This window comes from Oncorhynchus keta, chromosome 23 (genome assembly GCF_023373465.1).
Source record: "Oncorhynchus keta strain PuntledgeMale-10-30-2019 chromosome 23, Oket_V2, whole genome shotgun sequence".
Taxonomy (NCBI): domain Eukaryota; kingdom Metazoa; phylum Chordata; class Actinopteri; order Salmoniformes; family Salmonidae; genus Oncorhynchus; species Oncorhynchus keta.
Genome location: NC_068443.1, coordinates 24,676,997 through 24,699,779, shown reverse-complemented (window position 1 = coordinate 24,699,779; position 22,783 = coordinate 24,676,997). Strand labels below are relative to the sequence as shown.

Genomic DNA, 22,783 nt, shown 5'->3' with positions numbered 1-22,783 from the left:
TGTGTATATCACTGATTTCTGTTTGTTTCACAAAATTATAATAATCCCTTTATACTTTTAACATTGGAAGTAAATGACCATGGCTAGGTTTGTATGTGGCATTAGCAGCCATATCCACCAGCCATGAACTTTCTCAACCTTCAGTCTCTTGACCGTCCATCTGCTGATGATGATTAATGATGTTGTTGTTTTTAAATAGCTTGTTTTGTTGTTGTTGCTTTGCAGCACGTTGAGATTTCTTTATGTAATGAATAGCGCTATAATAATACATTATTATTATTATATTAGATTGCCATATCTGTATTCTGTATTTTTCTTGACTTGAGTACTGGTATAGAAGATCAGTGCAGTCCAGAACCTGAGCTATGAAATGTTGAGTTCACTCCCGCCCTCTAATCTGTTTGAGGCTTGATTAAAGTTTAATTAGTGCCCATCTCGACCAAATACCACTGCCTGTGTGTGTGTGTGTGTGTGTGTGGGGGGTTCACTTTTAAGCTGAGCCCAGGTCTTTTCTCATTCTCTCTCTGGGCCCCACTTTATTCATGCCTGGGGGACACTGGAAGCAGCAAGCAACTAAATTTTTCATCAAGGTTACTTCCTGGAGAGATGTACTCTTATGTACCTTACAGTCATGACTTTCCACGTCAACCTGTATATAACTTGCATTTTCCTGACCTGCAGTTCTTTACAGTGAGTTGTTTGATCATGGTACTGCTAGATAGGAGAGTGTGTACAGTAGGCTGTGTAGCTGAAGATAGGGATTTTATTCAGGAAGTATTCGATACCCTGAAGTCTATCAGAGTCTGTATTGTCTTTTTTTCTCATTCAAATGGTTTGGCTGGGGATGATTTTGTATAATTGGAGGCAATGGAACTAGCTCCTATTGTGACTGGGAATCTAGAACTGCTTAAATATGAAACGTTTTAGTTTTTTACGAAAACAACTCTTCCCATTTACTGTAAGGAAGCAGGAAATATCAAATATTTATAAGATTATTTTTTTTGTGAGCTTCATTTGCAATTCTAATCAAATCCGGCTGAATCTTTTTGGGAGACTTCTAAACACGGCATCAACACATTAGGTTTTAATAGAGGGGATGTGCCATTTTTGTTCATTTCGGCTCCACTGCTGTTTTCCTGAATTTGGAAGTGGTGTAGTGCCACAAACAAGGTCTTGTTTATTCAGTTATCCTTCTAATATCTGTCTTATAACCGTAATGAAGGGATAAAATACTTTTTAGAGAGATAGGTACTCCATCTAACCGACTCCACTATTGGGCCTTTATAGCTCCAATCAAACATTTTACAAATTGAAACCGCTGAACATTTATCCCACTAACTTACACATATCTGAAATATATTATTTCACACACACACACACACACACACACACACACACACACACACACACACACACACACACACACACACACACACACACACACACACACACACACACACACACACACACACACACACACACACACACACACACACACACACACACACACACACACAGAGAGAGAGAGAGAGACATACACACACACACACACACACACACACACACACACACACACACCCTGCCCCATGTGACAATTACTGCTTCACCTCCTATTCAAAAGTTTATGAGAAAATGGACTGAAGGATTTAACTCTGGTCATAACAGGAGAGAAGGGCAGTGCCATGGCAGCATAGATCAACTGTCCTGCTTTTTGGTATCAAATACATCCAAAACAACAACTTTGGTGTTAACACAAATGTTGTTTCCACGGTTAGGACCAGGTCCTTTCATTTAAAGTACAGTACAGTACAGTACAGTACATACTATATCTATATAGACCTAAATACATAACTTGAGCTGTACCGAAAATCTGCTTGATCTGTTTTAGGGTAAAATGAAAAGTAAACATATTTTTACTTGGCATATTGATTGATGTGAATAAGTAATAGCCAGGTTAATCTGTAGTGGAACAAGACAATGCATTATTTCAGACAGGGGTCTGTTCCTTGTGACATAAAAAGCAGACATCAGTAGCAGAGTGTTGGTGCCAAGCAAAATTATTTATTACATATTCAGTCTCTATCCATCATTGTATTGCCATGCACCCCGTCCAGACCCAATGTTAACCGTCATATCTCCTTACGTTTATTGCCGCGTCCCACCTTCCCGAGAAATATGATCGACGTTTCTACAGAAGACCGAGGTAGGATTTACTTATTTTCTTCTTCTCCAATCGTGGTTTAGGGGGCGGAGGCTTTTATTCCATACTCTGGTTATGTGTCAGCTGCTAGACATAATCGAAACAGTAACCGTTTACAGTTGGTGTTACTTTCAACATCTAACCCTCCGAGAGAGTGACTACATGTTTCGTCCATCAAGCTTTCAAGGAAATTGGGAATTGCATATTACAGGCTTTGCGCACGTCACTTTTGACACGACACGAACCTTTAAGTTGAATCTTTTTTCTACAGTAGGCTAGCTGTGCAGGAGTGGTCAGAGCCAAAACCAGCTATTCAGATCGGATTTCACCCAAACCAGCTGGGGGAGAGAGCATTTGTCATTTTGATTCCCTCCCCGATCCAAGAAGTCTACCAGGGAGAGAGAAAAGAGAGAGAGCGCGGGTGAGAAAGGAGGAGAGACGAGGGGGTTCCAAAGGAATTTCCAAGGATATTTATTCTGTTGCCGTAAGAAAAGTGTTGGTCAGTTGGGGGCGAGGCAGAGACCGCGGTCAAGGATGGACGAGCAGCCTCGGTTGATGCACTCCCACGGCGTAGGCATGGCCGGACACCCCGGCCTGGCACAGCATATGCAGGATGGCACGGGAGGGACGGACGGAGATGGAAGAAAGCAGGACATTGGAGACATATTACAGCAAATAATGACCATCACAGACCAAAGCCTGGACGAAGCGCAGGCCAGGTACGGTGGCATAGGAAATTACAATATGTTCAAAGCGTTATCAAAATAACATATTCATGAATTAAGAAATATATACTGTGCTGTACATTGTAACAATATGATGTGCGTTCATTTCAGTGGGCTATCCAACGAAACAATTAACGCCCACCCCAACGCAACAACTACTCGTAGAGGATAAAGTGCGTGACGTTAAAACTCCCTTCAGCCTAACAGTTTTTATCTTGTGAAAGTGAACTTTTATATTAACAGTGTCATCAAACATGTTTTCATGTTTAAACGTGAATGACACTATTAAGCTACTGCAACTATAGCTATTCTGAACTGTGGAGCGGGTTGCATCCGCTTCTCAATTTCCAAATCGCCTTATCTTGTTACAAACGAGATTACGCAGTAATTCCTCGCCGTAATACATGTTGCGGATGCATTGCTTTTGGATACTTTGTTTCTTTTTAGCCAATGGCAATAAGGATTATCAAAGCACCAGTGCTGTGCGTCGAAATTGAGCCAATGACATCTATTCACATGCTCCTGTGCAATAATAGATTACATAGGATGGTTTAAATCATAGTTCATTAGGGATCAAGTGTAGTGGCACGACAAGGGTTCCAGATGTGGTTTGATGAGACAGAAGTCTTTTCTCCATTGAAGAATAACACTATGCTATACAATGGGTGTTTAGATTAGATCGCTTTGATTGAAGGGTTGGTTGGTTAAGTGTGTCAAATCTGAACAAATATGCGACATCAATACCCATTGCAAAGATGAGCTTTATTCTTCCTCGTCAAATTGACAGTGATCAAACCAGTCTGCTCATTTTAGATACAATCACAAGCAGAACACTTTACCACTAACTGTTACCATCTCCTGGTCTTATTGAATATGGTTTAAAGTTGTGTGTTTTCTCTTTTTATAGGAAACATGCCCTGAATTGTCACAGGATGAAACCGGCTCTCTTCAACATCTTGTGCGATATAAAAGAGAAAACAGGTAAGGTGAAATTCTACCACATTAAAACAATGATTTGCATCAGCATTTTTATGAAGCAATTATGGCCTGGACAACTTGTGGCCTACACTATTTATAACACCATCGTTTGAATATGAGAAATGTTTATATCATATTTCTCTACATATGTTTTCAGGTGATCACCCCATAGTCTAACAAAATGGTTCTGCAATACAACATGATGCTTTGTGGCATCCGACTGTATCTACTATTATCTTTGCATTGTCACTTTACAAATGACCTCAACTAACCTGTACCCCTGCACATTGACTCGGTACCTGTACCCTCTGTATATAGCCTCATTATTGTTATGTCAATTTCTTGTGTTACTTTGAGTTGATTAGATTTTTTTAAAACTTTAGATTATTTAGTAAATATTTTATTAACTCTACTTCTGGATCTGCATTGTTGGTTAAGGGCCTGTAAGTAAGCAGTTCACGGTAAGGTCTACCTGTTGTATTCGGCGCATGTGGAAAATAACATTTGATTTGATTTACATTTATTCCCTCAAAACCAAACATCCTTATGCGTGTCAGTCGGTATTTGAATTTGTATTTAATATGGTGAGCCATAGCAGCCACAAACAATCAGAACAGACAGTAGAGAGGACAGGACTTTACCGTGGGACCACGTTGTTGTCATTGAGCCATTTATTAGGGCTCTACTTTATTCAATCAGTTCTGCATCATCATGTTTTTCCTTGCCAAGTGTTTGTTTGTGATGAGCTTTTAGTGTTTCTACATGCTGATGCTGGCCAGAGGGACTCTCTCTGTTTGGGTTTGAAGCGAGGGTCAAAGTCATGTCGAGGAATTTGGGAAATATAGGCACTTAACACAAGATTAAAAGAAAGATGCTCTTGTCTCTGTTTATGAAAGAAACCATGTGAATATGCCTGGAAGAACAGTTCTAACCTACTAAATATGTCTCTTTAGAAAATGGAAATCAAACTGCAATCTCTAATACATTCCTCCGAAGGCATATATCTCTGAACATGCCTTTTAACGGGATCCTCTTTTGAAATTATTAGAGGATGTTATCAATTTATAGTGAGAAGTGTTACCAGCTACTATTATGACAGTCTATAACCAGCCAGAGAAATCCGAAAACAAATGCAAGATCAATAAAATAAGTCCGCTGTATCGTCTTCCTAATTTGCCCTAAAGGCTCATTTACAGACATTTCATTACTATGAGTCAGACTCTGGCGCAGGGCTTAAAACAGACGAGTTATTAACAGAAGACACTGTGTGATTTTCATTTTAGAAAAAAAGGGAGAGAAGAAATGAAGTCCATTCTGAGAAGTAGCCAGTGACGTTGGCCCCCTGCCCACGGCCCCCTTACTTCTCAGGAGAATGCTTAGAGCAGGGAGAGAATTATGCCTGGCTCTTTTTAAACTGCCTGGCGTCGCTCTGGGTTCAACCAGAGTTCGTTTCCAAAATGAAGAAGAACAAAGTGACTTGGCCTTTTTCCCCCTCCTCCCCCTCCCCTGCTTCTCGTCTCTTCCCACTGTTCCTGGCAACCAGGAACCTGGGGGCTTCTGACTAAAACAACTCTCTTGGCCTGCTGACTCTCTACGTCTTAATTTAGAGGGGAAAATGGTGTTGAAGGTAACGTTTCAACGTAGATAACCGTAGATTGTTTTGTTTGTTTTCTACTCCCTTTTCTACTATCTTGAGTGAATTTAGTTTGGCTAATGTTTTGGTCTCTGTCGAGTGTTTAGCCTCCTTTGACAGGGTTTCAGTTGGTCGGTCGGAATTCAATGTACTTGGGCCCTCAGGATAAAAGCACCATGGGGGAATCCCTTTTGAAGAGTTTACCGCCCCCCCTGTTTTGGTTATACTCGAGTGCTGCTTGCCTCGTGTTGCTGGCGAGAGTCATACTGAGTTGTTGTTACATTTGATCTGGATGATGCTTCTCTCAATGAATGAAGATGCGCTATCAGCATGTGGCTAAAGTATTTTAGTGCAAAAACAGAACGCTTTGTTATTTGGATGAATTTGATCCAAATAGAAAAAAAGTTCTTAGGCCACTTGGTACCACACTATTCCTTCTGTATCTTTTCACACGTGTGTCTAGTTTCTGTTCATCTTGCGGGCATAGATAGTTTCCCCCCCTGTGCAGACCGAAGCCCAGAAATCCACTGCAGCGACAGTAGAAAATGACTCAAACCTTCACCATGACATTTATAGCCAAATGTGCTGAGCGCAGTGTGCAAAAAGAACAGCCCGTAATTTGTCAGGTCCTTTTTATATTATTTTATAAAGAGTCAGCTTCTCCTCAGTTTTACATTGTTGCAGCCAGAGTCTCTGGAGGATTGAGAGGAGAGACTATTAAATCAGCAGGCTTATGCGACTGTTGTGTCCCCTTCCGTGAAAGCACTAAGAGGATATTATAGATATGCCCCTGTAGGTTGGATGTGACGCTGTAGGTTGGCTTTCCTTCTGTAGATCGGATTTAGCATTTAAAGAAAACTTTTTAAATTAAATTGTTTTAAGTATCATCATCTGGATATAATGCAACATGCAACAATTGCAAAGATTTTACTGACTTATAGTTCATATAAAGAAATCAGTCAATTGAAATAAATAAATGAGGCCCTAATCTATGGATTTCACATGACTGGGAATGCAGATATGCATCTGTTGGTCGCAGATACCATTAAAAAAGTAGGGGCATTGATCAGAAAACCAGTCGTCATCATCTGGTGTGACCACTATTTGCCTCATGCAAAGTGACACATCTCCTTCGCATAGAGTTGATCAGGCTGTTGATTGTGGATGGTGGAATGTTGCCCCACTCCTCTTCAATGGCTGTGCAAAGTTTCTGAATATTGGCGGGAACTGGAACAGATTATGTAGATTATGTCTGCCCATACCATAACCTCACCGCCACCATGGGGCACTCTGTTCACAACGATGACATCAGCAAACCACTCGCCCACACGACGCCATACACGCTGTCTGCCATCTGCCCGGTGCAGTTGAAACCGGGATTCATCCGTGAAGACCACACTTCTCCAGTGTGCCAGTGGCCATCGAAGGTGAACATTTGCCCACTGAAGTTGGTTACGACGCCTCACTGCAGTCAGGTCAAGACGCTAGTGAGGACAACGAGCATGCAGATGAGCTTCCCTGAGACAGTTTCTGACAGTTTGTGGAATTATTATTTTATTGTGCAAACTCACAGTTTCATCATCTGTCATGGTCTCAGATGATCCCACAGGTGAAGAAGCTGGATGTGGAGGTCCTGGGCTGGCATGGTTACACGTGGTCTGTGGTTGTGAGGCCGGTTGGACGTACTGCCAAATTCTCTAAAACAAAGTTGAAGGTGGCTTATGGTAGATAAATTAACATTAAATTCTCTGGCAACAGCTCTGGTGGACACTCCTGCAATCAGCATGCCAATTGCACGCTCCCTCACTTGAGACATCTGTGGCATTGGGTTGTGTGAAAAAAACACACATTTTAGAGTGCCGTTTTATTGTCCCCGGCACAAGGTGCACCTGTGTAATGGTCATGCTGTTTAATCAGCTTCTGGATATGGCACTCCTGTCAGGTGGATGGATTATATTGGCAAAGGAGAAATGCTCACTAACAGGGATGTAAACACATTTGTGCACAACGCTTGAGAGAAATAAGCTTTTTGTGCGTATGGAACATTTCTGGGATCTTTTATTTCAGCTCATGAAACATGGGACCAACAATTTACATGTTGCGTTTATATTTCTGTTCAGTGTATGTGTGTCTATGTATGCATGGCATGTTCCCTGGTTGCTTCTCTCCTTGGTGTGGCATGTAAGTGGTGGGCGCGTGTTGACAGCAGCGATATGGCCTTCCTTTGGAAAGCAGCTGACAACTGAGGCAGGACTGCAATTTCAATAGCAGGCAGAGCAGGCCTTAACTCCTGACCCTGCCCCCCGACCCCCCACGCCCAGCCCACGCCCATAGATTTGTGCTCCCCATAGATCTGTGCTGCGGTCAGCCAGGTGTCATGGCAGAAGATATTTAGCCAGCTTTAACAAGCACAGGGCTGCTCATCAGCTGTGAAATTTACAGGTGGATTGTGTTACTGTTTTCAGCTATTTCAGGAAAGCGTGTCTTTATTTGTAAAATTCCTGAAAGTGCTTAGCATTGTGTTTTTATTTGCCATGTGTGTATGTATGTGTGTGTGTGTTACCTGTACTTGTGACAGAGGGAAGAGTGTGAGTGTCTGTGGAACCATTGCGGATAGTGGTGCTGGCACGTACAGGTTGACCAAGTAAGAGAAGCCAGACTCTAAGACTATGTTTCTGGGTGTCAGGTTACAGGCCAGAACTCTCTCTCTCTCTTGTCTCTCTCTCTCATGTCTCTCTCTCTCTCTCTCTCTCTCTCTCTCTCTCTCTCTCTCTCTCTCTCTCTCTCTCTCTCTCTCTCTCTCTCTCTCTCTCTCTCTCTCTCTCTTTACCAGGCCAATGTGTGTCGACAGCCACACATTACTCCCAGACTCTGGTCAAATGAATATCTCCTGCATGTTAAATATGATCCCACTTTGAGTTGTCAGAGCTAAAGACCTGGCGAACTCAATGACCCATGCCATCAAGCTACTAGTTTTCACATTACTGGATAATATGATTGCTGTGCTTTCGATGTTGAGCATATTGCAGCACTGTAAATTGTACCTGTGATTGAAGTTGAAGTCTGGGTTGGTTCTTATATACTTAAACACATCTGGAGAACACTGGTATCCTTTCATTAGACTAGGGCAAACCTGCACATATTGTCTTTGACCAAATTTGCTTTGATGGCTATGTATTTCCTAGCTAATGATTTAGTGGTGGACTTGCAGTAAATTTAGTGATACTAGAACGTCATATAACTATTTGGTTGGTTCCGTAGCCCAGTAAGCTACAGCTACATCAGCTACATCAGTATTGTGGATTATGGTCTGCTTGGTTTAGCCACGGAGAGTCTGGACTGGACACTGGCGTTGTGTTGTTGTAGCGGCAGTTTTTCAGTATTTAATTGACATGGCAGTCCATGATGAGTTCAGAGGTCAGTGTTCCCTCTCTTTGTTACTCTCCACTCATCTCCGCTGACAGATGGAGGCATTAGTCTGTGATGTGCCGCGGTCTGTCCTGAAACTAATGGCTATGTCCTTGGTTTCCCCACCGTGTTAGCAGGCAGACAGTATATCTGGCCTGCCCTGTTGGAAGTGCAGAAGCAGCATTTTATCCCATCCAGGGTTTTAGTTTCAACAAAAATAAGAGTGAACACAGCTCTCTCTGTTCTCTCATAAATGGTACCCAAAAATCTTTCAAAGTTTTTCCAAAAAGTACGCAGTTTCTACATTGATTAGCCTAGTAGTTTGAACAAACCTCTCAACGCTCTCCCTAGCAAATGTAAATATAGGATAATAAACAAGAGTGGATTTATTTTGTATTTTCAGAAAATATCTGTTGTACAGAAATAGACTAGATGCCTTTACCGGTGGGAAAACTAATGCTTTGTCTTTCCCTTCTGGGATGCTGAAGAAGATTCTCTTCCTATCTACGGTGTAGGACTTTGACAGAGCTAACAGACAGACACACTTCAGAATCACTTCAGTTGTTCAGAGCCGGCAAGACATGACTAGTGTTTCTGCTGTTCCCTATTCTACCATCATCTGAACCCACACTTGCAATTAGAACAGCTTATAAATTATGCAAATGGTGAGTGTGGTAATTGAGACATGTTAATCATGTTTTAATAGGCTAATTACACCCTGTATATCTGAGGTGGGAGCTGGTAATTTGCTATGATAACAGGTCTGGCGATTGGAATGGTCATATGGGGTGGCAGGTAGCCTTGTGGTTAGAGGTTTGGACTAGTAACCGAAAGGTTGCAAGATTGAATCCCTGAGCTGACAAGGTAAAAATATGTCTTTCTGCCCCTGAACAAGGCAGTTAACCCACTGTTCCTAGGCCACCATTGAAAATAAGAATTTGTTCTTAACTGAATTTGCCTAGTTAAATAAAGGTAAAACAAAAATAAGGTAAAATAATAATAAGTTGGAATAGTGTGTGTGTGTGTGGGGGGGTACACTGTTCCTCTGGGTGATCAACAAATTGTTATATTAATACAAATCATTTCCCTTTGGATGGAAGGATGTTCAGTATCGATTCCTCAGGTGAATGTGTCATTTGTTTGGAGTGTGTAGAAATACCTAGATATTAGGAGTATTTCATAAAGCTAAAGAGGAAGTTGTTCCCATTGATTTTTGCCACTTGAAATAGCCCATCATCCCTGTATCTACATGTAGCCTACTGTTCAGTTTGTGCTCAACCAAACATGTTCCTCTTGTGTTCTCCCCAACATGTTATACGCCCTACCACTCTATGGGAAGAGGTAGGATAACGAGAGAGAGAGAGAGATATTTCATTGTACAGTACTTATTCAACAATCATATGAATGTATTGTATTTCTATTTACAGTCTGTTTACTGCACTCCTCTCAATTTGGTCATCTGATACAGCAGTATCGCATCGGCCATTCTGCAAACGCGGCTTTTATAAAAGGCTTTGTTCTTACTTGTCTGACAGATATCATATTCAGATCCATTACGGTAAGAATGTCTTCCCACTTATCTGACACGAAATTGCTTTAGAGAGGAAATTTGCTTCACAGCGCAGTGGAGTTTTTAGTTTTATCTGATGTTTGTCTCTAATGCAGTTTTCAATCCTAGAAAACAACAACAATAACAAATGAATCACAGTGGAGAGTCTCCTTGACTATTGTTCTTCTTTGGGAGCAATTTGAAGTGGTTTCTTACATTTCTTACATGGTTTTCAAATGTTCATTCATGCAGTCTGAAATTCCATCTGCTTTATTTCTGTCTAAAAAGGTGGTCAAATCACACTCAGTTACTGCAGTACTGTGTAGTTCACATGTGGAATTGAAATGTGTGAAATTGAAATTTCTCAAAGTTTGTACTGACAGATATTGAATATCGATATAGAATATGCATAAAATGCATCCCACAATTACAACGTCTGCCTAATGTCTCAGTACATATTTAGATGTTTAATACCTTCAAACACCAGGTTAGGCATACCTAACTTTAAAATAGGCAATGGTATCGTCACTCTCATTAGTCAATGATAATTCTTCACGTTTTACCAGTGAAATGACCAAACTGCATCTGCATGTCAATCATTTGATGTCAATCAGTTTAATGGGAATGTGCATTTAGATGTTCTTTAGTTACTGTTTCATGAGTAAATTAGAGCTTATGGTGTTAACAAACTATATAGCCTTCCTGTATTTTGTTTAAATCAAAGCACATAGTGTGCGCGTGCTGTTGAGTTTTGGCCCCAAGAAATTAGGTGCTGTTTGTGGTGTAACAGTAACGTTATACTATCATTGTGATCTTCCAAGACATTGATTCAGCTTTGATCTATCTTTACTAAATGAGCACCAGTGTGAGAAGTTGCGCTCCGGTGTGCTCCGGTGTGCTCCGGTGTGCTCCGGTGTGCTCCGGCAGCACTCTCTTGATGTAGAAACGAGAGACGACGTGTGTTTGTTTTATTGAAATCTCTGAATATTTGGCCAAGGAAACATTTCTGGTTGGTCTCAGGGAATGTAAAACAGTTAGGTTTGGCATTTTGTAAGACTGGATTGACTGAAGTATAAGCAAATATGTTGAATGAGCAAGTAAGAGCTTCACAAGTTTGATGAAATTACCTGATATCTTTCAGTCTAATAAGGCTATTTACGTACTGTTATAGATCTTCATCAGAAGCACGCTGTTTGGAAGTAATTAAGTGGTTAGGATGCCTAACTGTCCTCTCCAAGTTTAGCTGGAATATTGTCCAAAAGGATTTGAGAAAAATGATTATTTCACGATAGGCATATCACATTTGCCTATGTCTCATCTTGCACTGCACAGGATATCAGATCTCAACAATGATTGGAGAAGTGTTTAATATCACCAGTGGGCTTAGCTACCTCATCCTTATAATATACAGTGCCAGTCAAACGTTTGGACACACCTACTCATTCAAGGGTTTTTCTTTCTTTTTACTCTTTTCTACATTGTAGAATAATAGTGAAGACATCAAAACTATGAAATAACACATATGGAATCATGTAGTAACCAAAAACAAATCAAAGAAAATATATTTTATATTTGAGATTCTTCAAAGATGCCACCCTCTCTCAACCAGCTTCACCTGAAATGCTTTTCCAACAATCTTGAAGGAGTTCCCACATATGTTGAGCAACTCATCCCAAACCATCTCAATTGGGTTGAGGTCAGGTAATTGTGGAGGCCAGGTCATCCTCAGCACTCTGTCATTCTCCTTCTTGGTCAAATAGCCCTTACATGGCCTGGAGGTGTGTTGGGTCACTGTTGAAAAACTGGACAATGACACACTAAGCGCAAACCAAATGGGATGGTGTATCGCTGCAGAATGCTGTGGTAGCCATGCTGGTTAAGTGTGCCTTGAATTCTAAATAAATCACAGACACCATCACCAGCAAAGCACCATCACACCTCCTCCATGTGTCACGGTGGGAACCACACATGCGGAGATCATCCGTTCACCTACTCTGCGTCTCACAAAGACACGGGGGTTGGAACCAAAAATCTCAAATTTGGACTCATCAAACCAAAGGATAACATTTCCACCAGTCTAATGTCAATTGCTTGTGTTTCTTGGCCCAAGCAAGTCTCTTCTTATTATTGGTGTCCTTTAGTAGTGGTTTCTTTGCAGCAATTTGACCACGAAGGCCTGATTCACGCAATCTCCTCTGAACAGTTGAGATGTGTCTGTTACTTGAACTCTATGAAGCATTTATTTGGGCTGCAATTTCTGAGGCTGGTAACTCTAATGAATGTATCCTCTGCAGCAGAGGTAACTCTGGGTCTTCCTTTCCTGTGGTGGTCCTCATGAGAGCCAGTTTCATCATGGCGCTTGATGGTTTTTGCGACTGCGCTTGAAGAAATGTCTTGAAATTTTCCACATTGAATGACCTTCATGTCTTAAAGTAATGATAGACTGTCATTTCTCTTTGCTTATTTGAGCTGTTCTTGCCATAATATGGATTTGGTCTTTTACCAAATAGGGCTTTCTGCTATATACCACCTCTAACTTGTCACAACACAACTGATTGGCTCAAACGCATTAAGAAGGAAAGAAATTCCACAAATTAACTTTTAACAAGGCACACCTGTTAATTGAAATGCATTCCAGGTGACTACCTCATGAAGCTGGTTGAGAGAATGCCAAAGACTGTGCAAAGCTGTCATCAAAGCAAACGGTGGCTAATTTGAAGAATATCAAATATAAAATATATTTTTCATTTGTTTAACACTTTTTTGGTTACTACATGATTCCATATGTGTTATTTCATAGTTTAGATGTTTTCACTATTATTCTACAATGCAGAAAATAGTGAAAATAAAGAAAAACCATTGAATGAGTAGGTGTGTTCAAACTTTTGACTGGTACTGTACATACTTTCAAGTGCAACGTGACTGCAAGAGGCAGGTTGGAATGTCTGTCAGAAATACGGGACAAATCAACCTCTTTTTCTAAATTGGTGGTGTTTGAATTTGTTGATGAAATGCGGGAAACGATTGTTTGGTTGTGGGACGCGGGACATAGGGTCACATGAGGTCACCTTATGTCCTACGTGCATGCCACTACATAGTAACACTTGTAAATTCTTTAGAATGAGGGTTCCTTATTCACAGCTGTCGCTTGTTAGGATTTATTTCTCTAGTTTGTAGGCTACTATGTAGTAATGTGGGCTGCTGTACCGCAATGTATTTCAACCTTATCCAATCAGATTGATTTTTAAATATCTTGGTTGATTGCCATATAAACACCCCGTTTATTTATATTGTTTAATTTGAGTGTCTGGGATCATGTCTCTTGCGCCCTCTGCTCATATTTGACTAGTGCAGTGTTTGGCAGCATGGTGGTGTATAGAGGAAACCCCATGGCTGCGGTGAAGAGTCAAACATGAAATTGTGAGAGGCCCTTCCCTGCCCGACTTCGTAAAAATGACACAAATTAATACACTCTACTTAAACCAGAACAAGAGTAATGGTTGCCTTTCGCTGCGGCTTAGGAGCACTGTCAGTCGCTGCTCACTGCCCAGACGGAATCAACACCAATCAATGTTGCTGCTCCCTCCCCGCCTCTGCTCTCACTGGTTAGGATGGTAATAGGACTGCTGTAAAGGCACACACACATGCATACACATACACACACACAATGTATTCCTTCACACTCACACATGGACGTGGAAGTGTAAAATCAATGTCTGTGTGTGTCTGCGTATCTATCATATTTTATTTACAAAAAATATATATATATGTATATATATTTTGCACTGTAATGCAGTGTTTGCCACCAAAGAAAGCTACTCAGTGTATTTCTATATTATTTACATGGTGGCATGCTTAATCAGGTGCTACATAGTCAGATGGGCAAGCACGCTGGGCCCGATGCTTCAGCAGTGATTGGATGTTTCAATTACTGATATTAATGCCTTGGTGTAGTGACTCATGCAGTGCAGATAGCACCATTCATTTCCATCAGGACAGGGGGGTTAGATGGGTGTGGAAATGTCTCCCTCATCGCAGAGTAGTTTCCCATTTAAATGCCGGGAGGTGCTGACACAGACACACACGTGCCTTGCGCACACATGTACACACACACACACACACACACACACACACACACACACACACACACACACACACACACACACACACACACACACACACACACACACACACACACACACACACACACATACACACACATACACACACACACTCCCTCTCTCACTCTTTCACACACACACACATGTTCAGGTGGATTGAGAATGGAGGAGAGGTTGCCGTGGGTAACGCATAACGACGAGGTACTCTCTCGCTCTCTCTGTTAGCTATTCTAATTTATGTTAATAAACCTTGCCGTTGCCGTGAGAGACAAAGGGGCCACAGATGAGTCTCTGTCAGCCTCCCACCTTCAGCAGGAGGAAAGGACCAGACAAATAACAATGCAGAGAGAGAGAGAGAGAGAGAGAGAGAGAGAGAGAGAGAGAGAGAGAGAGAGAGAGAGAGAGAGAGAGAGAGAGAGAGAGAGAGAGAGAGAGAGAGAGAGAGAGAGAGAGAGAGAGAGAGAGAGAGATTTAGCATCCATCCTGAGTCGTTTGGGGTCTGCAGAATGAAACCGCTTCACATCCACAATCCCCAGTGTGCGTGTTTGTGTGAGTCTCTGTACTCCGTCTATGTGTTTCTGTTGCTGGGGAATTGAAATGTGGTTTTCGATCACATCCCGGGGTGGACATGAGTGACATCCCAGGTAGTGTTTAGCACAGCGGGGTGAGAGCAACAGTTTTAACACAGGTCAGCACTTGGCTTGGCTGCTTGGCAACAGATCACAGGAAAGGTCATGTCTGGGAGCCAGATAGTAGGGGTCCTCTGAAGTCCCTTTAAAACACCCAGGGAGAGTTCTTCAAGGAGGGCTGGAAACCCAATAACTTGGACTTAAAGAGTGTCCTGTGACGTAGACTTGGTAGTAAGAACACAAAATACTGTTGTTTCAGATGGTGAATCAGGAGGACAAATGCTATTTGGTGTAGTTTAATTGTGTTGTACCGATTTTCACAGTTCTATTGTGAGAAGGATGTGAATGTATAATCTGAAATGGTTTGGCTATTTGTGGTGTGTGTATGATATGTCCAAACCAATATCTGTTGACCATGATGACAACCTTTAGGATGGAACTAAATCTCATGCTACAGATTAAATACACTTTGCATCATGCAGCTTATTCTCACTATGTCGTACTGCATATATCCCAAAGATGTTAAGCTGTTGGTTCCCCCCACCCCTCCCTGCTGTCTGCCAGCTTGCCTTTGGCAGTGTTAGTTCTGGACAGTTAACTCCCACTGATATGATGTTAATTGCTGTCATTTTCCTTTTTAGCTTGAGCATAATCAGAAAATGATAGACTTCTCTAACATGTATTATTAGACCACATCCCCATCACATGGACACCTTACCCTTGGAGCACGGAGTTGGGAAAGGCACAGGTGGCAGGTTTATGTGAGTGTGTGTGTTTGTGTGTCTGTCTGTCAGTGTGTGTGTTTGTGTGTCTGTCTGTCAGTGTGTGTGTCGCACTATTTGAGGAGGGGTCGAGATGCATTGCATAACGACTTCCCCTCGGATAAATGGAAAGTGAGTCGAGAGGCATGTGTTGTGAATTTAACGACACTTCACGTGAGTATGTCTCCATCAAGTGTAAAGCTGAGATTTGCAGGCCCTGTTTCCCTATCTGACTATCTCTATACGTTTTGACATACGATTGATCATCAGATGTTGTTCTTCATTTGCCTAGGTGTCATTTCTCCTTCATTCTCTTCCCCTCTCGTCATCACTGCTATGCTCCATGGTAAACATGGCTGTTTTACGACACAGGGGCGTAAATAGATGTTGTGGTGATATTGAGGGCTGGCTAACTACGGCACTCACACCACCGAGGCTAGGGCGTACTTTTTGAATGAACTTAAATGTATTTAAACCATATTAAAGTGTATACCGTCTATTAAAACAAATTGGATTTGAATGTGTAGCCAAAACTCATCAAAATAAAATTGGGATGTGCAAATGCAGCCATAGCCTACACACATTTTATTATTATTATTATTATTATAAAAAAAGGTGCTATATACAATACATACCCACAAGTACAGTTGTCCTGTTGCAGTACATTATAATACATTTTCCAGACCTTTTTCCTCTCAAATGTCAACACTAATATCCAAAGTTATTTTGGCCAATATTGTGTCACTGTTGATCTGAGGAGCATTTAACTCTTCTATTGTGACCTTTGATCTTTGATCTCCTTTTGCCCTCTTTACAGCCTCTACTAGCCTGCTCGTTTTATAGGAGATGGCCTTCGACAACATGTTTAGCAGTCTCCTTCCACGAATACATAAAATCCTATTATGTCCCCATTACTTCCCTTTATAGTGTCCCTCCTCTCCTTCCTCCTCTCTCTTCACCGATACTATGAAGACAATTCGTAAAATACATTTCAAAATTTGCCTTGAGTCTACAGGTATGTGATGCCGCGGTTAGACACGCTTCCAAATCAACCACAAAACCGGGAATCCAAAGCTCCGATAGTATAAAAACAAACAGAAATGTATTTGCCAGACTAAGGCTACAAGTTTCCAATTTAAAGCCTAATTTCTTATGTTATATTCCATCCATGAATAAAGCAAAAGCGATCCGATTTAAACAGAACACATCAGGGTATAGTAGCAGCTTTCTTTAGATCAGATTTAAACAGAACACATCAGGGTATAGTTGCAGCTTTCTTTAGATCAGATTTAAACAGAACACATCAGGGTGTAGTAGCAGCTTTCTTTAGATCAGATTTAAACAGAACACATCAGGGTGTAGTAGCAGCTTTCTTTAGATCAGATTTAAACAGAACACATCAGGGTATAGTAGCAGCTTTCTTTAGATCAGATTTAAACAGAACACATCAGGGTGTAGTAGCAGCTTTCTTTAGATCAGATTTAAACAGAACACATCAGGGTATAGTAGCAGCTTTCTTTAGATCAGATTTAAATAGAACACATCAGGGTATAGTAGCAGCTTTCTTTAGATCAGATTTAAACAGAACACATCAGGGTATAGTAGCAGCTTTCTTTAGATCAGATTTAAACAGAACACATCAGGGTATAGTAGCAGCTTTCTTTAGATCATATTTAAACAGAACACATCAGGGTATAGTAGCAGCTTTCTTTAGATCAGATTTAAATAGAACACATCAGGGTATAGTAGCAGCTTTCTTTAGATCATATTTAAACAGAACACATCAGGGTATAGTAGCAGTTTTCTTTAGATCAGATTTAAACAGAACACATCAGGGTATAGTAGCAGCTTTCTTTAGATCATATTTAAACAGAACACATCAGGGTGTATGAGCAGTTTTCTTTAGATCAGATTTAAACAGAACACATCAGGGTATAGTAGCAGCTTTCTTTAGATCAGATTTAAATAGAACACATCAGGGTATAGTAGCAGCTTTCTTTAGATCATATTTAAACAGAACACATCAGGGTGTATGAGCAGTTTTCTTTAGATCAGATTTAAACAGAACACATCAGGGTATAGTAGCAGCTTTCTTTAGATCAGATTTAAACAGAACACATCAGGGTATAGTAGCAGCTTTCTTTAGATCAGATTTAAACAGAACACATCAGGGTATAGTAGCAGCTTTCTTTAGATCAGATTTAAACAGAACACATCAGGGTGTAGTAGCAGCTTTCTTTAGATCAGATTTAAACAGAACACATCAGGGTATAGTAGCAGCTTTCTTTAGATCAGATTTAAACAGAACACATCAGGGTATAGTAGCAGCTTTCTTTAGATCAGATTTAAACAGAACACATCAGGGTGTAGTAGCAGCTTTCTTTAGATCAGATTTAAACAGAACACATCAGGGTATAGTAGCAGCTTTCTTTAGATCAGATTTAAACAGAACACATCAGGGTATAGTAGCAGCTTTCTTTAGATCAGATTTAAATAGAACACATCAGGGTATAGTAGCAGCTTTCTTTAGATCAGATTTAAATAGAACACATCAGGGTATAGTAGCAGCTTTCTTTAGATCAGATTTAAATAGAACACATCAGGGTATAGTAGCAGCTTTCTTTAGATCATATTTAAACAGAACACATCAGGGTGTATGAGCAGTTTTCTTTAGATCAGATTTAAACAGAACACATCAGGGTATAGTAGCAGCTTTCTTTAGATCAGATTTAAACAGAACACATCAGGGTGTATGAGCAGTTTTCTTTAGATCAGATTTAAACAGAACACATCAGGGTATAGTAGCAGCTTTCTTTAGATCAGATTTAAACAGAACACATCAGGGTATAGTAGCAGCTTTCTTTAGATCAGATTTAAACAGAACACATCAGGGTATAGTAGCAGCTTTCTTTAGATCAGATTTAAACAGAACACATCAGGGTATAGTAGCAGCTTTCTTTCTTTAGATCAGATTTAAACAGAACACATCAGGGTATAGTAGCAGCTTTCTTTAGATCAGATTTAAACAGAACACATCAGGGTATAGTAGCAGCTTTCTTTAGATCAGATTTAAACAGAACACATCAGGGTATAGTAGCAGCTTTCTTTAGATCAGATTTAAACAGAACACATCAGGGTATAGTAGCAGCTTTCTTTAGATCAGATTTAAATAGAACACATCAGGGTATAGTAGCAGCTTTCTTTAGTTCATGGAGTAGCAGTCCAAAAAATACCTCCATACCTCAGGCCTAGCTGAGCCATAATGCCACACCACTAAATACTGTAGCTATAAGGAAGGTGTAGGGGGTGCATAATGGCGGCAGAGAAGTCAGGCGCAGGAGAGCAAAAACTGATTTACAACGACACAGTTTAATAAACAAAACCACTGTAAACAGAACACTAACTCAACGGGTAAAACAAAACCCGTTACACACCAGCATAATGTGCACAAGCACTACAATAAACAATTCCGGACAAGGACATGGGGGAGAAAAGAGGGTTAAATACACAACATGTAATGATGGAATTGAAACCAGGTGTGTGGGAAGACAAGACAAAACAAATGAAAAATGAAAGGTGGATCGGCGATGGCTAGAAGACCGGTGACGTCTACCGCCGAATGCTGCCCGAACATGGAGAGGGACCAACTTTGGCGGAAGTCGTGACAGTACCCCCCTTGACGCGCGGCCCCAGCAGCGCACCGAGACCGGCCTCTGGGACGACCCGGAGTGCGAGGAACAGGGCGATCCGGACGAAGATGGTGGAACTCCTGCAGCTTACTCCTCCTCGACCGGCACCTAGCACCTTTCCTCCGGACCGTACCCCTCCCACTCCACGAGATACTGAAGCGAATGGAGTACGCCGGGGCCCCCTTGATGTCCAGAGGGGGAGGAGGAACCTCCTGCATCTCAGGCTCCTGGAGCCTGAGGAAAGACACATGGAAAGAGGGATTAATACGGGAATATCTGAGGGAAGTTGTAACCTATAACAAACCTTGTTCACTCTCCTCAGGACTTTAAATGGCCTCACAAACTGCGGACCCAGCTTCAAACAGGGCAGGCGGAGGGGAAGGTTTTGGGTCAAGAGCCAGACCCGGTCCACCGTGGCCTCACAGCGGTGACGATCTGCGTTCTCTTTTTGGCGCAGCACGGCCCGCTGAAGGTGAACACGGGCAGCTTCCCATGTCTCCTCCGCGTGCCTGAAACAGTCATCCACCGCAGGAGCCTCGGTCTGACTCTGATGCCAAGGCGCCAGAACCGGCTGGTACCCCAGTATACACTGGAAGGGAGAGAAGTTAGTGGATGAGTGGCAAAGCGAGTTCTGTGCCATCTCGGGCCAGGAAACGCCTCCCACTCCCCCAGCCGGTCCTGGCAATAGGACCACAGAAACAGTGATAATGGTCGATCAGGGCCCTGTCGTTCCATCCCACGCCGGCAGCCAGGGTCCGAAACCCCAGGGCGAACTCCTGGGCGCTCCTCGTCCCCTGCCTCAGATGGAAGAGGTGCTCACGTTCGACCAGTTTGAGGAGTTCAAACTCCTCAAACTGGTCCAACGCCGCATCTCCCTCTCTCCGAAGGAGCCAGGTGGACGGTTGCCAGGTATAAGTCCAGCTGCAACAGGAACCCCCGGCAATTCGCAGCCGTCACATTGTATTTCTGGGGAAGGGAAAGACGAATCCCACTGGGACCAGGGGAAGGAGGGTCGCGTAGTGGAGACCCCGGTTGTGCTGGTGGAGGCACTGGGAGAACTCCCTGTCTCTCCCAGCGGTCCATTAACTGGACAACGTGGTCAATGGCGGTGCCAAGATGGTGGAGCATTGCTGCGTGCTCCCGGGGTACCTGCTCCTGCTGACTCCATAAGTTGGGTCCGGAATTCTGTAGGGGGTGCATACTGGAGGCAGAGAAGTCAGGTGTAGGAGAGCAAAAACTGATTTACAACGGCGCAGTTTAATAAACAAAACCACCGTAAACAGAACACTAACTCAATGGGTAAAACAAAACCCATTACACACCAGCATAACGTGCACAAGCACTACAATAAACAATACCAGACAATGACATGGGGGGAACAGAGAGTTAAATAAACAACATGTAATGATGGAATTGAAACCAGGTGTGTGGGAAGACAAGACAAAACAAATGGAAAATGAAAGGTGGATCGGGGATGGCTAGAAGACCGGTGACGTCGACCGCCGAACGCCGCCCGAACAAGGAGAGGGATGGACTTCGGCGGAAGTCGTGACAGAAGGTAAACAGAAGGGAAAAAGCGGTGTGCCCAGGTGAGACTCCATATTTCTTTCAAATAACCATGAAAACCAAAAACATGATTTCATCAACCATACTCCATAATTAATAATGAAATATTTATATTTATATTCAATAAGTCAATATTTAATTATTATAATTAGGAAAAACATAAACATTTATTATAAGACTAAAAGTAAGAGACTTTGGCTCCAGCAGATACGATCATATTGATAGATTGATATTGGGAGAGCCTATGCGTTGTAAAGGAAGGGGGGTTAAGAGCTCTGTGGATAGTTTAACCTTGATAAAACAGTTGTTTCAGGGAGCCTGATTTTCGCCCATCCGTCTTCATCCGACAAGGCCCTGCTGAAGTATGCTAATGAAGCCAGCGGAGGGGAGCACCGTGTGCGGTTAAATGGGGCGTTGCGAATGTGCGGTGTACCGCGCCGCTAGGGTGATACTACTTACTGTCCAAATTTAGTGTGTCTTCTGTGAACGAACAGAACCCCCACACACACCCCCACCCCCTCTTTCTGTTCCTCAACGGCACCACATTCAGAATATACAGCCCCTGGGTGGATGGGGCCTCTCATAAAACATTACTACCATGTAAAAAATGTACACTTCCACCCACGTCCTTGTTGATGTTATAGCTGTTTAATGTTTTGTGCTCTGCCATTTGTGTATACAGTATGTGTGTGAGAGAATACAGAATATGTGTTTGTGTGCATGTGAGCGTGTGTGTGCGTGTGAGTGTGTGTTTCCAGTTTGGTCTGTTTTACTGTGCCATTTGAGGAATATGTCTATTTATAGAGATCATTTGGGGGAGTATTGGGGTGTAATAGTAATCATTTTTACCATAATAACTGTTTGTGTTTTAAGAGTAAACACAGTACAATGAGCTTCTGGACCCCATCACCAATAAACCAGGTTCAATGTGTCACGCCCTGACCATAGTAAGCTGTTTTTTCTCTGTGTTGGTTGGGTCGTGATGGTGACATTTAGGTGAATTTGTATTTTTATGTTGGCCTGATATGGTTCCCAATCAGAGACAGCTGTTTATCGTTGTCTCTGATTGGGGATCATATTTAGGCAGCCATTTCCCCTTTGTGTTTTGTGGGATCTTGTCTATGTATAGTTGCCTTAGTGCACATCAGTAGCGTCACGTTTCGTTTGCTTGTTTGTTGTTTTGTTCAGTGAGTTTCGATTTATTAAAATGATGTGGAACTCTACTCACGCTGCGCCTTGGTCTGTTCCTTACGACGAACGTGACAGAAGATCCCACCACCAACGGACCAAGCAGCGTGTTCAAGAGGAGCAGGGATCCTGGGCCCGGGAGAAAAGTGAGTGGAGGACAACCTGGACCAGGGAGGAGGTATTGGCAGGGGACAAGACCCTGCCATGGAAGCAGGCGAAGGCAGCAAAAGAGGAACGGCGACGATACGAGGGGACACGGCTAGCACGGAAGCCCGAGAGGCAGCTCCAAAAAGATTTTCAGGGGGGGGGGCACACAGGGAGATTGGCAGAGTCAGG

General features: G+C 42.1%; 1 protein-coding gene across 2 annotated transcripts in view; it reads left to right on the top strand.

Moving 5' to 3' along the window:
* The first annotated feature begins 2,234 nt into the window (after positions 1-2,234).
* The window catches only part of LOC118402036 (pre-B-cell leukemia transcription factor 1), a 67,098-nt gene continuing 46,549 nt past the window's right edge, over positions 2,235-22,783 (top strand). The window contains exons 1-2 of one of the 2 annotated variants that reach the window (XM_035799868.2): positions 2,235-2,919; positions 3,833-3,906. In XM_035799868.2, the coding sequence (XP_035655761.1) occupies positions 2,735-2,919; positions 3,833-3,906 (259 nt within the window). In that variant the 5' untranslated portion in view covers positions 2,235-2,734. The remainder of the gene's footprint in view (positions 2,920-3,832; positions 3,907-22,783) is intronic. The other variant, XM_035799870.2, reaches the window with a different exon arrangement.